The 15,878-nt window shown below is 41.1% G+C and overlaps 1 protein-coding gene across 3 annotated transcripts in view; it reads right to left on the reverse strand.

Annotated features, from left to right (window-relative positions):
* The window catches only part of arid2 (AT-rich interactive domain 2), a 52,789-nt gene that overhangs the window by 4,469 nt on the left and 32,442 nt on the right, over window positions 1-15,878 (reverse strand). For all 3 annotated transcript variants that reach the window (XM_084701343.1, XM_084701342.1, XM_084701344.1), the window contains 6 exons: window positions 14,059-14,193; window positions 13,739-13,929; window positions 2,618-4,944; window positions 2,295-2,458; window positions 1,997-2,135; window positions 1,583-1,665 (listed from right to left, as the gene is read on the reverse strand). In XM_084701343.1, coding sequence (XP_084557469.1) covers window positions 1,583-1,665; window positions 1,997-2,135; window positions 2,295-2,458; window positions 2,618-4,944; window positions 13,739-13,929; window positions 14,059-14,193 — 3,039 coding nt within the window. The remainder of the gene's footprint in view (window positions 1-1,582; window positions 1,666-1,996; window positions 2,136-2,294; window positions 2,459-2,617; window positions 4,945-13,738; window positions 13,930-14,058; window positions 14,194-15,878) is intronic.

Raw genomic sequence — 15,878 nt, forward strand, 5'->3', positions numbered from 1 at the left:
GCCTGAATTCAAGTATTGTTACCTCAGTAAAAAAATGCAATCAGGAATATATACATCATTGGCAATTAGACTAGCTATATTTTACCTGTATTATTTTATGATTCATTGTTTATGATTTGCTGACGTTACTAGTAGAGCTAAATGTGAACATCAATAGGTAAGGTTTATTTAAACTGTCAAATGTATCTACTTTTTTTCTTGTTCTCCAGTAGCTACTTAGCTACTTAACTTAATCCAATCATCTAGGCTAGTTGTGACTTAATCCTACAGTAGTACGCTAAAAATCCTCAAATTTGTAGAGCTAGACTATAGAAACCATCTGAGGAGAAAACCATGTATTCGCGGTGCTGTTTATTTGGTTGCCATGACTTTGCAAGTGAAGATCCAGATCCTGTTGCTCATCCTCAAAGTGGAGTGCAAGTGCGGAAGCAGGTAGGGATGGAGATTTTAACAGATTTCACTATTCGAATAGTATCCGAAATTATTTTCGAATATCCGGATAATCTATTTTGTTAATGTGGTTCCGTTATGTAATTAGCCTGACGTGACGCAAAGCATACAGTAAACACATGAACCACCACACATTCTGGCAATAATTGGGACTGTTAAGATATTAGATTAAATAAGGGTTGAATAAAGAAAATAAATGAAAGATCAATTTATTAACATGACGAAAAGACAATGAACTTGAAAAAATGCTGCGCCTTCAGACGTAGGCTCTTAATTTGGCGGAGAAGCGATTAGCCTATTATTATGTGAAATAAAAAGTAGGCTACATTGGACTAAATTAAACACATTGGGTAAGCTATTCTCGATAAAAACGAAAGACACACATGGAGAACTATTGCATATTAACTTGGATATTAACTTGGAACCGGAATCCTATAGGATACGGTGCGCCACCACACAATGCAAACATAAACAGCCGATTACGCTAGCTCTACATGGCTACTGGTAAGAAAATAAATAAGCCACAACTGCATTAGCCATACGCATTTTTAATCAGGAGAATTAGCATGTAAACATGCTCAGGGGAGAGGCGAGTACGGAGTCGATTTACGAGCAGGCCGGCGTAGAAAAGACTGCAGGACCTGAGGTTGCTGCGAGGTACTGCTTAGCCAGGACACTATGCTTCTTGTAGCGCCAAATGAAATGAAAGGAGACTTGCAGCAGAACACAGGCGTTGCCTACCTTTTTTGATGGTTTTCATCATTTTCTAACGTCACAACTATTAGAATTCACAACACGACGGTTTTTCAATAAAATGTTTTTTTAAATTAAACTACGCTCATAAGTATTCGAAAAAGGTATTCGAATACTAACTTACTATAGGATATCCGGATATTCGATTAACCACGCCCATCCCTAGAAGCAGGTGACCGTTCATTTGAGTTCAGTGGAGCAGACAGCTTCAAAGTCGTGTAATTAAAATATGTTTTTAAATATCCGAAGCAGTGGCAAGCCGCTACAGAATGCATATAGCGAAAACACTGCTGATCCTTTGTCTTTTGTATAAGTGCTTGTACTTTCTTTGATCCTTTTCTATTTTGTTCAAATAAATACATAGTACATAAGTACATACTTGGAAGTTGTCTGATTGATGCCCTGTTTCTGTTCCTCCATTTTCATTGCTGCTAACAAGGCATCCCGAGAACAGTGCTTATCCTACAGGTGGATTGAGGTGAAACATTAAGTAGCATTATGCAGATGCACAATACAAGACAAAACACCCACTCCCCCCAATTTAAAAAAGGGCATGAAAAGAAAAATTATCTGTTGTTGAAAGTTTAATTTAGGTAATTGCCCACACCCTTTATATAGAAAACAAACAACTAATAGGACTACTTTCAACTTACAAAAATGTTACTTTTTCTTTGGCCATGCTCATAAAATTCTTACAGTATGTTAATATGTTTTGCATGTCTCCACTAAAATGCTATTTGAACTGAGTCTATATTTCTTAGAAACCCATAAATGGGTAGGAGTTTGGACTTGCCTGCAAGTGGGTTATGAAAGACAGTCTTTGCCGTGGAAAGGGTTCACATCCTTCCCATAGGCACTGGCCACCATACATGTCCTTACCGCCATGCTGGGTAGCTGCATGGTAGAAAACTTGTGATGGAGTCTCAAACCACCTGAAGGGGGAATAAAACGCATTTAGCGATGATTATACAATGTGTCAAGGGACTGAAGAAAAGCCATGATTGCTATGTAAGACAATGTGAAACATGCACTGTATGTCAGGTTGGTATGTTTATGTTTCTTTTCCACTGTATGACCAGCATTAAGCTCACCGTTTACATGATTGCCACAGACACTTGAAGTTTTGTCCTGTTTTTCTGATCTGCTCTGAGGGACCTGGTGAGGCATGTCGTGGCAATATAGAGGAGTTCAATCTGGGGTTGCCTGCCTGATCAGTCTGCTGTATAGCAGGGGGTGAAGATGGCGTCATGCCAGGCTAAGGGGGGAAATGTAAGCATTAGAAGACTAAGTTTAGTTTAAAACTTGAAGATATAAAAGCTACATGTATTTAGATTTATTTCTGAGTTGAGACTTTGCATAGACTTCTGACAAGAATACTGGGCTCATATTGCCTTTCAACAAATATAATACTCACCATGGTGCTGGCTGCCTGTGGCGGAGAGCAGTTTCTCTGATGTGTGGCGCTCTCTAATGCTACTTTGGCTACTGTGCTTGGGTCCGCTCCAGCAGGCACAGCAACCATGGTGGAGCTGCTTCCGGCATTGTTTGGGTCACTGATGGTAATAATACGTACCCCCACCTTACTGGGGATACCTGAGGTTGTATTGCCCCGGTCATCATCCTCTGCCGGCCTCTTAGGTGCCCGTCCTTCACCACTGCCTCCATTAGCCGGCACAGTCCGTAGCCCAGCAGGATTATGAGAGTTGACAGTGATGTTGGTAGGTGCAGCATTGGGAACCAGCTGTTGCCTTTGCATTGGCACAGCAGCAGAGTTGAGCCCCAATGGCCCATTGGACAGTTCAACTGAACTTTTGTTGCACACCATTTGGGGCCCATTGGCCAGGCGTTCTACTGGCTCAGCTTTGGCAGTGTCCTGCTGTGGAGGTGGGGGCTGCTGGACAGTATCCTGCAGCTTCTGGGGAGAGGGCACCTCCCCGTTTCCGAAGTGTTTGGAAGCGATGTGATTTGGAATGATTCTGTTAAAGTGGGTGCCAGCATTAGAAGTGTCCCCCCGATCAAGGTCACAAACCCCATTGACCAGAGTCTTTTTGGGGTCAGTATGTCCCCCCTCTAAGTCCTGCTGCCTCCCATTGGTGGGGAAGACTTCGCTAGCTGGCCCGTTAACCACCCCCTGGCTGTTCCCTGAGTAGTACGGTGGTAAACTAGAATCTACACACTTCCTTCCATTTAGCAGCTTGGTCCCTGCCAGGTCCCCGTTGCTCGTTTTTCCAGCTGGAGCTCCCCCTTCTGCCAGTGATGAATTCTCCATCACTTCAATTTTGCGCTCATGGATGTGCAGCCCTGTGGCGTCTTTGGCCTCCTCCTCTTTCTGGCATATGATCTTGTCACCCCTGAGGGGTGGTGGTGGTCCCCCTGTTACACTCCCTGTTTGGTGTGGTAGAAGCATGCCTGGAGTGACAGCACCCTGGCTGACCGTGGCGGCTGCCGCAGAGGTGGTGAAGCTTGTGTTGGGCACCACAGTAAAAGTGACCTGGCCCCCAGGTACTGGAGCCTGGATGATTGTGGCTGAGCTGCTGGTAGAAAGGAGTTGTCCTGGTAGAAGCTGGACTGTCTGGAGGGCACCCTGGGCCTGGATCGAGCCAGGCACCAATTGAACATTGAGCTGTTGAGGTTGCTGGTACAGCACCTGGGGACTTGATGCTCGAGTGCTGGTGGGAGGGGGTACTTGCGGTGCAGGGAGAATAAGCTTCCCTCCCGGTGTGGAGGGCCCTCGCTTTGGAAGCAGTAACTGTTTGATCAAACTGGACTCAGTGGAGGTAGGCTGGGAAGGAGGTGGCTGAGGAGACAGAGGAAGGGGTTGAGGGTGGATCTGCTGCTGCTGATGTTTGACTGATGGCATCTGGCTGACAGGAAGATGACTCTGGACCTGGGCGATGGGTGTGGGAGGGCAGGATGAGGGGTTGGAACTAGTTCCGGGCTGCCCTGCTAGCTGGATAGTCTGGGCACCAGGCATGACAGAGGGATTGCCAAGCACAATCTGGTGGATGGCTGGGTTGTATGTCGGGCTGTGTTGCGCATTGGGGCTAATGATGACAACACTGGACTGCTGGGGCTGGCCAGGAGTGGCTGTTGTAGACATGGATCCACCATCCTGTGATGGAGCTGGTTTGGGTGCAATATTTTGAAAAGTGACCCGGGAACCCTGGGTATTGGGTACACCTGCAATGGTAAACACCTGACCTCCTCCCATCTGGAAGTTCTGTAGCGTCGAAGAGGGAACTGACACACCTGGGCCATAGTGAGGAGTTGCCGAGTGTCCAGTTGTGTCCTGCTGTCCTGATTGAACTGTCAGGGGAGGTGTATGAGGTGCAGGTGGGCGCTGGGCCATGGGAGAACATGAGCCCTGCACCCTCGCTGAGAGGATGTGGCCCTGTGGTACTTGCTGAATCAGCGTCACCGGGGTACCAGGAGGGAGGACGGGGCTGGATTGGTGGCCTAAATGCGGCTGCTGCTGTTGCGGAGAGGGGAAGTGGTTCTGAATGACAGGTGAAGATGGGATAGAACTTTGCATCATTGCTGATTTAAGGATATCCCCAGAGCGGGCCTGCTGCTGGACCATGATGAGAGAGTTGTGATGTAACTGCTGCTGTGGGAGCCTGGGAACAGTTGTCTGAGCCATGTGTGGTACTTCTGGAGTGGGAGAGGCCACCTGTGGAGAAGCCCCACTGGCATTAAGGCTGGGGATAGGGTGCTGTGCAAACTGGAGTCCAGGAGGTAAGCCTAATTCAAGGAAAGAAAGAGATACAGTAAAGCATTCAATTTCAGTTTCAACTCTTACAACATACTTAATGTTACATTGACAGCATTTACCCATATCCTAAGAATGCAGTAATAAAGGTTTCTCTTTCTGAAGCTAATTTGTAAAAGCATGTAGACATGATCAAAGTCACCTTATTTGAAAGCCTGATGCTTTGCAAAAACATACCCCCTTAACACGTGCATAGTTTCAGCCAAGTAAAACCTACAACAGTGCACATGAAACAGGGTTCTTCCTGCCTACAGTATTAAGAGACGCCTGCCTCCGTGCCAAAGTGTGTGCTGCCTCCAGCTCTCTACAAAAGTCAGACGGGTGAAAACACTTTTCTAACAAGCGTTGCTATTGGTGGATTTATTAGGGGCCAAGCAGCAGCGAAGCTGCTGTGGCACCTATTGTTTTGTTCATTTTATTATTATTATGCATAGCGATTGGTGCAAAGTTTTGAAATTTGGCACACTGATTTGGAACGGTCTCCTGATTATCGCCAGCAAAGTTTCCTGTCGATCCCTGAAGTTCTATAGCGCCACCAAGGCGTCAAAGTTGGAGGTGCGTTTACGCCCACAACTTTTGAACTGTGAGACAATTTTTCTTAATTGAGGTATCATTGGATTCCTTGGATGCAGACAATTCGATTGAACCCTGTGACGTCATTGTCGTCATTATGGTTTTTAAGTCATTTGTATTTTAAGAAATACCAACTTTTTCAAACTCCTCCTAGGCCGTTGCTCCGATTTTCATGAAAATTGCAACAGATCATCTTCAGACCATGCTGACAAAACGTTTAAAATAACGCGAATAACGCAGAAACGATTTTGACAAAGAGGACGCCAAAGCGCACGTGAGGCCATGACTCTGACGGTTTACAGAGTCGAAACTTTGGAAATGTCATCACGAGCATGTAATCTAATCATCTTCTTACCACAATAACCTTGATATGTCAAAATATGACTGAATTACAGCTGTTTATACTTGGGTCAAATCTGACAAAGCTCGCCACGGGAGAAACGGCTTCCTTTTTTTAAAATAAAGTAACCGAACACAGCATTTCCCAGCAGCGAGAATAGCTCACTGGGATAACACGGGCTGCTTTGAAACACGGTCATAGGATCGAATCCAGCCACAGTTGTCAAGCATGTCGTGACACTGGATTATCTTTTTTGCGAAGCCAGGTATGCCACTGTAGCTATCTAGCAGTATAATCATAATAACGATAATGTTTCATTCTCAGGACATTTATACTCAAGAAGAGTCAGATTTATTGTGTTTTGTAGATTTAACGCTGCTACATCTAGCAAGCGCATTTTTTTGTCTCAAAATGACATGAATGTTTTTTATCATTTGCTTCTTTAGCTCCTGAATTTCTATATCGAATGCTGCTTGGCCCCTTCATTGCTGCTTGCAGCTATATTTTTATTTATAACTGCAATTGCGGCATTACACCGATGTGGTGGAGCTGTATCGTAATAAGCACAGTGCACTGGGAAAAGCGCTGCCAAAACTGCTGAGGAAAAGAATAGCGTCTTTTTTTCTCCTGTTTCTGGTGCCGCCCTGGTATTTCATGGTTGTTCATACAGGTGAATATCGTGTCTTCTGCATCCAAGCCAGTCTGATTTCATAACATTTCCTAAATTAATGTTACATCCAATCAGTGTAATGTTTGACAGTTTTGCTTTGTTTAGCAAAGTTAGCTAGCTAGTGGCATAAAATGAAAAACAGTCAGTTGATTTAGAGACGTTAACAAGTTTCTTAAACATCTTCTGATCATACATACATAATATTTATTCACTCATATGATTGAGAACACTATCACAATTCATGTACAGTATGTATAATAATACAGAGTTTCTTAATGTATGTAAAAAAAAAATACATAGTTTAAGAAACTCATGCGCAACAGATATTTGTTAAAGACATTTTTGCAAGGTGGCCCTCAAGGAGGCCTTGGACTACAAGGAGTTCTTGAAGAGGTTTTTATAAGATAAAAATAAAGGCTGAAATATTTTGCTTCTGAACAGAGTAGGGGAAAACAATGCCATGTTCAACTATCCTGTAACACAGACATTTAGCTTTTTATGAAACGTGTAAACTAAAGTTTATTTATAAGAAATAAAATATGCTTCAACTTAACAATTGTCATTTTATCATAATTATTAGAATGAATAATTGTTACTTGTAAAGTGTTTGCTTGAGCCAGTTGAAGGCATGGTACACATGCATGTGTGCACATAATCAGGATGTTACCACCTAATTTTGAGCCAGAAAAAAAACATGTTAAAAGTACAAAAACAATGTGTAATCATTTTAGTTGGTGTGTTTTAGAGAATTAAACTGCATGTATTCCAATAGTCTTGTAATCCCAACTACATTGCTTGTGGTTGGGATGTCTCGATCTGACCTCCAAGATCGGGGTCAATCAAGGCATTTGTTACTTTTGCTTTTCTATTTGTTAGATATGTTGCTGCAAGCATTGTTGAACCTGAAATACCCCGACGTCTACAGAAAATGTATTTAAGAAAAACTAAACTCAGGGAATTTAAGGACAAGTTGTTAGCCATCTGTCTAACTTTGTAAAGAGATGCAATGGAATGAAAGAATAGTTTTAATGAGCACAAACTTAAGCCCAGCACGTCTACATTTACAAAAACATGAATGATTTAGTTGGGTTCTATCAGATGAGATTGCAAAGACAGTGTTGAAATTAAATTATGACGAAAGATGATTGTTTATATCAGCAATTTACAGAACTATCAAAAAAATATTGCCTTATGTAAAAAAAAAAAAAGAGGAACATTTACATTTTGGATCGGAATGCGGTACTGGTCGACTCAATAATAAATTTACCTGACATTGGGATTAAATACTTAATTGAGACATCTCTTATTTTAGGTAAATCAGTATGCAGGACTACTCGTTTCATTATACAGTCCATCAGAAATATACAGTACAATGCAGAACCATAGGAAAAATGTATTAAACGGACCGCAAAAGGAATTTGGATTGACTTTATTCCATATTCAGTGGTGGAAAACTACTACTACTGCTATTTTGGTATTCTCTGTGACAACTACTTATGTCACTTTTGAACATTTTAATATGGTGTCGTTTTATATTTATTAATTAATCTACACTCAATTAATGACAAAGATTTGTGGATTAAATCTTTCATCCCTAGTGTTAGGTGATCAGATACAGCAATGTCCTATCATCCACCAAACCATGTTATCAGTGATTTCCTCACTGCTTCCAATACATTTGGACCCTCTCCACCAATTTATTTTATATATTCCCCCCCCCAAAATATCTGGCATTGACTATACTAACTGGAATTATATTTGTTTAAATCTCTCTTTTTGGGGGCCAAGCAGGCCAAGCTGCGAAGCCACCTTGAGTGTTTCTACCTTTTCTTATAATTAGGGTTCCTCAGGTAAGAAAGAACCTATTGTTATTGTTAGTTTTACGGTTGTTCCATGGGAGTCAATGGCAACCCCGAGACCAGTAACGTAAAAAGTTTTGAAATTTGGCATGTCGAAATTGCAGAGCATTAGTAACAACCTTACCAAACATTGGCCACGTGAGACAATAGGTGGCGCTACAGGCCACGCCCCAATATGTCAATTTTCTAAGTGATGCCATAAGTCCCAAAATTCTGAAATTTAGTATATATGCCTTACAGCTCACAAGGAACAAAAGAGCCTCAATAACCTATAACGGCCACCATATTGGATGTTTTTGTATAATAAAGATTAAGGAAACACGTTTTTTCACTAATCTTCATACAATTTTTGTCCAATATTCCCCAGAATTGGCATGCATCATCATCAGAGCCACCCTCACTCAAATCCGGTACAGTTGTCTGGTACAGCCAATCAAAATCAGATTCAGCCAAATCAAATCATTGGCAGAAATATACTGCCAATTAATAATTGACAATAACAGGCTTTAATGAACTGAAAACACAAGTTATACGACTTACGGTTCTCAAGGACGCACACACGCAATCTCAACTGCGCTGTGAAGCGTGTGTCCTTGCTATTCTCCGACATGCACTCTAACAATCACTGCTGATAGACAGTCTATAATCTTGTACAGCCCTATTTCTGATACCGTGGCGGCAGAAATGTTGCCGTGGCGACAAAATCAACATAGTGTTTCCCCCATCTCAGCAAATCTTTGAGATATCAACACCAAACTTGGTATGTCACGAGGAAGACACTACAACATGTTACCATGTGCAAAGGCAACTTAATATCTCAAAAAATGATTGAAATAAAGGAAATCCAATTTATTGCCAACGCTAAAATATTGCTTTAAGCATGCTTCCTGATACTCTGATTTAATCACAAGTTCATATGAAGACTCTTGACAATGTTTACTAAACAAATCTGAGAAAAGGTATAGAATATATTAAATATGCATGTTTGGCTAATTGCTAGGGCTTTTTCTGATGAAAAGTTTCCCTTTCTCTTCAGCGTGCGTGCTCCAAATTCTCACACACACAATCTGGCCCCTTGACACGTGCAAACTTCGTGAGGCGCACAGACATCCAAGATTTTTTGAAAAGGGTGGGCTGACCAAGCACCCACCCCTCACCCCTACCCTCGCCTTGGTTTTTATCATAGGCCCTTGTGGAGTAACACCCTGTGGTGTAATTGTATTTCAGATTTTGTATGCGATGGTAAAAAGCTCTCAATCCTGAACAATTTATAGTATATGCCATGGGGGGGGGGGCTAAACGAAAGTTATAAAGTCATTGGACTTGTTTGTTTGTTACTGACAGTCTTTAGTGTAAGTGACGTGGTAACACCATTGCCTCCACATGATTCAGTTGACGCAGCTTCGAACTCAGAACTGTTCATGCCTGCATAGCCTAGTTGTTCATCAATCGTTTAAGCTCTTTTATAGCATCTTCGGTAAGATATGAGGTTTTGAAATGATAAAAGGTCATGCAAGACAAATACGTGAACTTATAGCTGTCCTTATGGCCCGTTCCTGTGTGTCTAATGTTAGTGAAGCTCCCTGTGTACGCTTTGACCCGGTTGTCATAGTTATGAAAGTAAACATTTTTTCTTTAGACAAAACAAGATTTTTGTTCAGAAACGATACTGCCTTAGTTTTATTCATTATCGATTGGCTCATCTCAGCTAGTTAGTAAACTAGTCCATCAACATTCTACTCTGTAGCCCAACTAGTGCAATTTCATAATCTCTTTGTTTTATAAGACAATCTGAGGCAGCCTTTTAAACCTCTAGGTAAAAAAAAAGAGTTCTGATTTGATTGGAAACTCTATACATGTATAGTTGGATTTGACATTTAACAGACATTTAATTCATTTTTCAAGTTCTTTAACTCAAACAACCCATAACAGTACAAAATTGCAGTCAGAATTGGCAAAATTGCTAGCTTGGATGTTATCTTTACATATAGAGGGGGTCTTGTGTTTACAAACAATGAAAATAAGTACACAGCCTCAAGGCAGAAAGATGCGTTTAATTTCACTTTCTGTGTATGTTCCTGCCACCCCCCCTTTCTGAATAAAGTTCATTTGATCTGATTTGTTTTATTTCTGTTGCTATGAAAACCAGTTTAGCCAAACGAACTAACATTGCTTTTAGCTAACAAAACATTAGTTAGCTTGCTAATCGGTCCAAACTGGTTCATGCAGGAAACTCAGAGACCTTAATACGTCACTAGAATCTCATACTCCACATGACTTGACTGTGCCGCCCTTGTTATGTTCTGGTTAGTTCGTCTATGTCTATGCTGTTCAAGCCCTTCACGATGCTGCTAATACTAAATATTAGGGCTGTCCCCGACTAAGATTTTCTTTGGTCGACCAAAACCCGACTGAAACGTCTGAATCGACTAATCGAAATTAGAAACGCAAAAGAAACTTTCACTGTCTGACTCAATGGCTGCTGGACATTGCAGATTCAGCCGCTAATAGCCTACTAATAATAAGACTCGTATCACCAGTCCTGTTGTAACCGAATGCCGATGGTATTTAGTATCCATTACAATGTACTACAAATAAAAAATATTGTTTGTTTAACATACAAATCATCAGAGCGCGCTTATCACTGCCTGAACTTGCAGCATGCAAACTTACGTAGAAGCTGGGTAGGGAACGGAGCAACAGAGAAATATTTTGTTGTCTTAGCTGGAAAAGATAATGTCATTCGATTTGGATGTGATTCTTATAATAGGCATATTCATTTTTCAACCCAGTGCGTTTGCATGAGCGAAGTAGGGCTAGGCCAACTTGCGTTCTTCAGGTGGTAGGCTACATCATACTCAACGTCGAACTGTGAAAAATAAACCGTTCTTGGCAGAGTTTGTATTCAACGTTTTTCGAGTCACCCGGTACTTTGTAAATGTAAATCTACTTTAATGAAATGCTGCCATACTACAGATTTCTTTGCCATTTTGACTAATAACACCAACAAAGTAGGCTATGAGTTCTGCAGCTAATTGTGCTTGTGCCGTGTGCAAAATACCGAAAGGGAAAATAGTAACATCTTTTCTTTTAAATTATATATTTTTAGAGTTGCTTTATTTGTCTTAAATAATATAATCTACAATTTCTGTATAACATTTCGTTAATTCAGCAATGATGACAAGAAATCAGATCTCACACTGCCATGAGACAGCTCGACTAAAATCTTTGTCGACCAAGAGCATATTGGAAAATCGACTGGTCGACGGAGTGGGGACAGCCCTACTGAATATTGTTACTGTTACGTGTCTTGATTGTGCTAAGGTTTACACAAGGGTTATTTATGGGCACCTTGTATTGCACTTTTTATGTCAAAACTATGCAGTGTTTGAATGCTCTAAACAGTATTTCGTTGTTTTCTATGACATATGAATGATGATGATGAATAAATATATTGAATTGAATCTTGTCATATTATACAGTCGAAGACAGCTAGATAATCATATTGTAGCGTCAGTGCCCTTGGGTACCCAGCATGCAGTGCGGCATACCAAAAAACGCAGAGTTGTGGAAAATAGTTTGGTTACAACAGCCGTGCGAGGGATTTCAGTTGTTGTGCTCGTTCAGTTAAATGTGTGAAATGTTATTGTTTGTTGGTTAAGATAATCCTGTTGGTCAGCCTAATTGTGCATGTTGTGTCGTTTAATGGGACCAGAGTCTGACCATGTTAAAGTATTGTCAGGCCGCTGTACTATCACAAGGTACATTCACAAGCAGCTGAACATGAGCTCTGCCTTAGCCCAGTTGCCCACATGACTTGTCAATTGTGCTTTGACAGATTCTAGAAAGTGATCAACTCAAGAAGTTTCAATATCCTTGGTTTTCAAGCTATCTTGGGGTAACTTTGAAAGCAGTGTCGTGTTTAAAATGTATTGGTTGCAGGAGGCATGTTTTTGGCCTATTTCTACACCTCATTAGGTTTAGGGTTAGGGTTTTCTATACCGCATTTCTGCCTTGGCGTGACCAAGGCAGAAATCCCTGCGCTGGGAGAGGGGGAAACGGCATGAATGAGGATAGTGTGGGCAGAGTAAGCAGTAGTAGTTCATAACCTACTCACACTTCCTTTAATTAAGTGTATCCTCACTTTCATAAAGTTACTGTTGCTCCGTGTCTCTGTTCAGTGGTAATAGGAAGCCGCATGATTAAGTAATTTGTTGTAATGAACCAATGAAATCCTTGGTACATAGACCCGGGACCACGTTGTAAAAATGCCCCAAAAGGTTTGACCTCTAGGCGGCGGTGCAAAAAACAAAGATTTGGCACGGGTCATCTTCAAACCAACCCTCACAAATGTTATCACACGGTTTTTAGATTTTCCTAACCGTTTGCCGGCAGTGCCGCCAAACTTGCTACGTGTACTCGGAACCCTGTTCCGCGGATGTCTAAAACGTTTTTTTTTTTCGGCATTTAATCTGCTTGGCCCCCTCATTGCGGCTTGCAGCTATATATTTTTTATATTTATTAAGTTGCCATGGTTTCTCACTAAATACTGTAGTGTCCTCTTCATGTGTGGCCCATATCAAGTCGATAGGTCAACATTGATGGACACATGAAGTATGTGCAACAGTTGACAATTCACCAATATATGAATATTTCTGCCATTTTGTATTTGATTCCTTATCCATTATCACCCGATGGGGTGGCATGTCTCCCTATAGGAGTCCCTATTAATCGAATTCTTCCCTGACAGTGGAATACTATTATTACTAACAATAGGCTTACTCCTGACAAAATAATCCAAATTATTGTCCACAGAGACAACAAGTGTCGTACATGTGTTCATTCCGGAATGGACTTGTCTGTACCTGCCAATTATGGTGCTACTGACATAGACGTTGTGTGGCAACTGTAATTGATTGTCTTTTATTTACTTGACCAGTTAGCATGCCACTCAAAAACTATAAGGCAAGAAAATGTAATATATTCTGCTTCTTGTAAACTATTGAAGTCTACAAGTATTTCATGCTTTGGTTTCAAAAAAAGTTTATAATGAGTAATCGTCCATTCAGTAGTCCTGAAGAGTACGTTTTCAAATATACCTCCTGTATTAGTTAGTAGATGCTATGTATTGTCCAAGTATAAATACATTTGCCTGTCATTTGAAATTGTCAACAATCGGTTAATCTACTAATAATCGTAAAAAATCCAATATCGGTCAACCTACAATAGTTAGCACATAGTATGAATTCTGAGATTACTTATTAATCATTATCAAGCGCAGACTGTAGTAATCAAACCAAGTACGAGTCATCTTTAATTCTTACCTGAGGGGGGCTGTTCGACGGGGCCCTCATGTCGATGTCCCAGTGGTGGTGCATTATTGGGTTGCTGCTGGTAATACAACTGGATGGGCAGTGGGATTGCCCGCCGCCTCACCCCCATGACCAGTATGTGGACCGGTGAGTTTGGCTTAGGGTCATCTTGCCTCTTTACTGTGTGGTTTGGGAAGATGGTCCTAGGATGTCAATTTAAGGGAGAATTAAAAGTGTGATGAAAACATGAACAGGGATGCAATATCCAAAAATGCCATTGTAGCATAAAAAATATTTTATGAGGGTATTGACATTATTCCAAACAAACTTACCGTAGACATTTGAGGAAGCTAGAAGAAGTCAGGATGCCACCACGACCCATCTTACTACAGATGGCCAAGTACTCAGAGTACATGTCTGATCGAGACACAGAGCTGTCAGGGTTGGCCTCAAAGTGTGCATTCATCCTGTTCACAAACAGAAGAAAAAGTAAAGACACTAGTAAACTAGAGAGGGTACAATTTCTAAAGGGTACAATTTCTAGGGAAATTGTAGGGGGTGCTTGCTTGTGTCGCTTCAGATGGGTCTGTTTATTAACTGTAATTTTTTACAACTTATTTCTGTATATTTTAGATAAATGTGCACTTATTATTTATGAAGATTAAATAGATTTAAAAGCATACATTTGTTGATGCTCATTTACAAAATACTAAAAGTGAAGTGTAGAATGAAAAGTTGTCTTCTCATTTTCCCTGCAAGAGGGAATAGTGATAAGCTATAGCAGCCTCAGTTGAAAAGTTGGGTCAAACGAAGATATTGGACAATCCAGAGTATAAATGGTCCTAACCTTTATGACTTAAATGTCCCAAGTTTTTCTCTTCTATTGATATTTTCAAGCATTCAGCCTACTCATTATATTAATTCATTAAGAACCCCCTTTGAAACAAGCTATTCTAACAACGTTGTCACCGGCAGTATTTCAGATGGAATCGCGATTTAAACAGTACCATCTGCTAAATGAAAATATAGCCCCAAAAGCTTAAGTACGGTTGACATTTATTTAGGGGGAAATGGCTAATTCAAGAGGTTTGTTGGAAGCGACCTTTGTCAGTAACAATGCCAAATGCGACCATTTTGTCTCAGTCTAGAGCTCTGCATGGAGAAGCTGACCCGATTGTGCTACGAGCAAGCTAGCCTAACTGCTGTTGCTATTAACAGCGTTAACGGAAACCCATTTTAAGGAAATACATTTTTTATTGCAGGATTAACGTTTTTCTTTTTTTGGCCTACCAAACTTTGTTGCTGCAACAACTAGTGACGTTAGAAAAACTGCAACACCACACCGGATCTAGCTAGACCGGAAACAAAACACCAGGCACGCCCACACACTTGTTTGGGTTAGCGAGCCATCTTAAGTGTAGTAGCACAGAATGTCTAATATGGGGAGGACTCCCACTCTCGGGGAAACTTCCGGGTTCTGAACTGGTTGCAGGTTCCACTCTAGTTCCATATGAGGGCGCTAACGGTCGAGTGCAGAATGAATGGAGGTCTATGGATCTTTACCCCTCAAAATCCACTTTTCTCAGGATATCATTTTTTATGAAAATACACACTGTTGGATGATAGATTTTTTTTTTTAAGTCACCTTTCTGTTCTAAAAAGCCTTTTAAAATGTAATTGACGTCATACACATTGTACTGCCCGAGATACTGCTTGACGGCAAGCTCTGGTTACTGCCACTTTTCTCTCAAAGCATTGACAACACAGCTGACCGTGGAGGCTCTCCCTGTCAATACACATACTAGAAAGGGTTTTGGTTTGCTAATGTTGCTAATGCTCTGATATTCTGGTTCTGCTTCGGATGCCATCAAGCGGGATCTCTGGTAGTAGTCAGTCCTTCACTAACCAATCGGCATTCGTTAGCAGAATGCTAGAGTGTTATGGGCAACAACGACTTACCCTGTAAGAAATCAAAAGGTCACAAGTACTCGTTCATTCAACTTTTCGAACTGTAATCCATGTTTAACATACAAAAACTACAAATCTGAGATTTCTCAATGACAATCAGGTAAAAAAGACAAATGTAACCGTTTAGCTCTATAGACTCCCATTCATTTTGCACTCGACCACGATCACTCCCAGTGGAACTCTG

The sequence above is a fragment of the Hypomesus nipponensis genome, chromosome 7 (assembly GCF_054491055.1).
Source record: "Hypomesus nipponensis isolate SF chromosome 7, ASM5449105v1, whole genome shotgun sequence".
In the NCBI taxonomy this organism is placed as follows: domain Eukaryota; kingdom Metazoa; phylum Chordata; class Actinopteri; order Osmeriformes; family Osmeridae; genus Hypomesus; species Hypomesus nipponensis.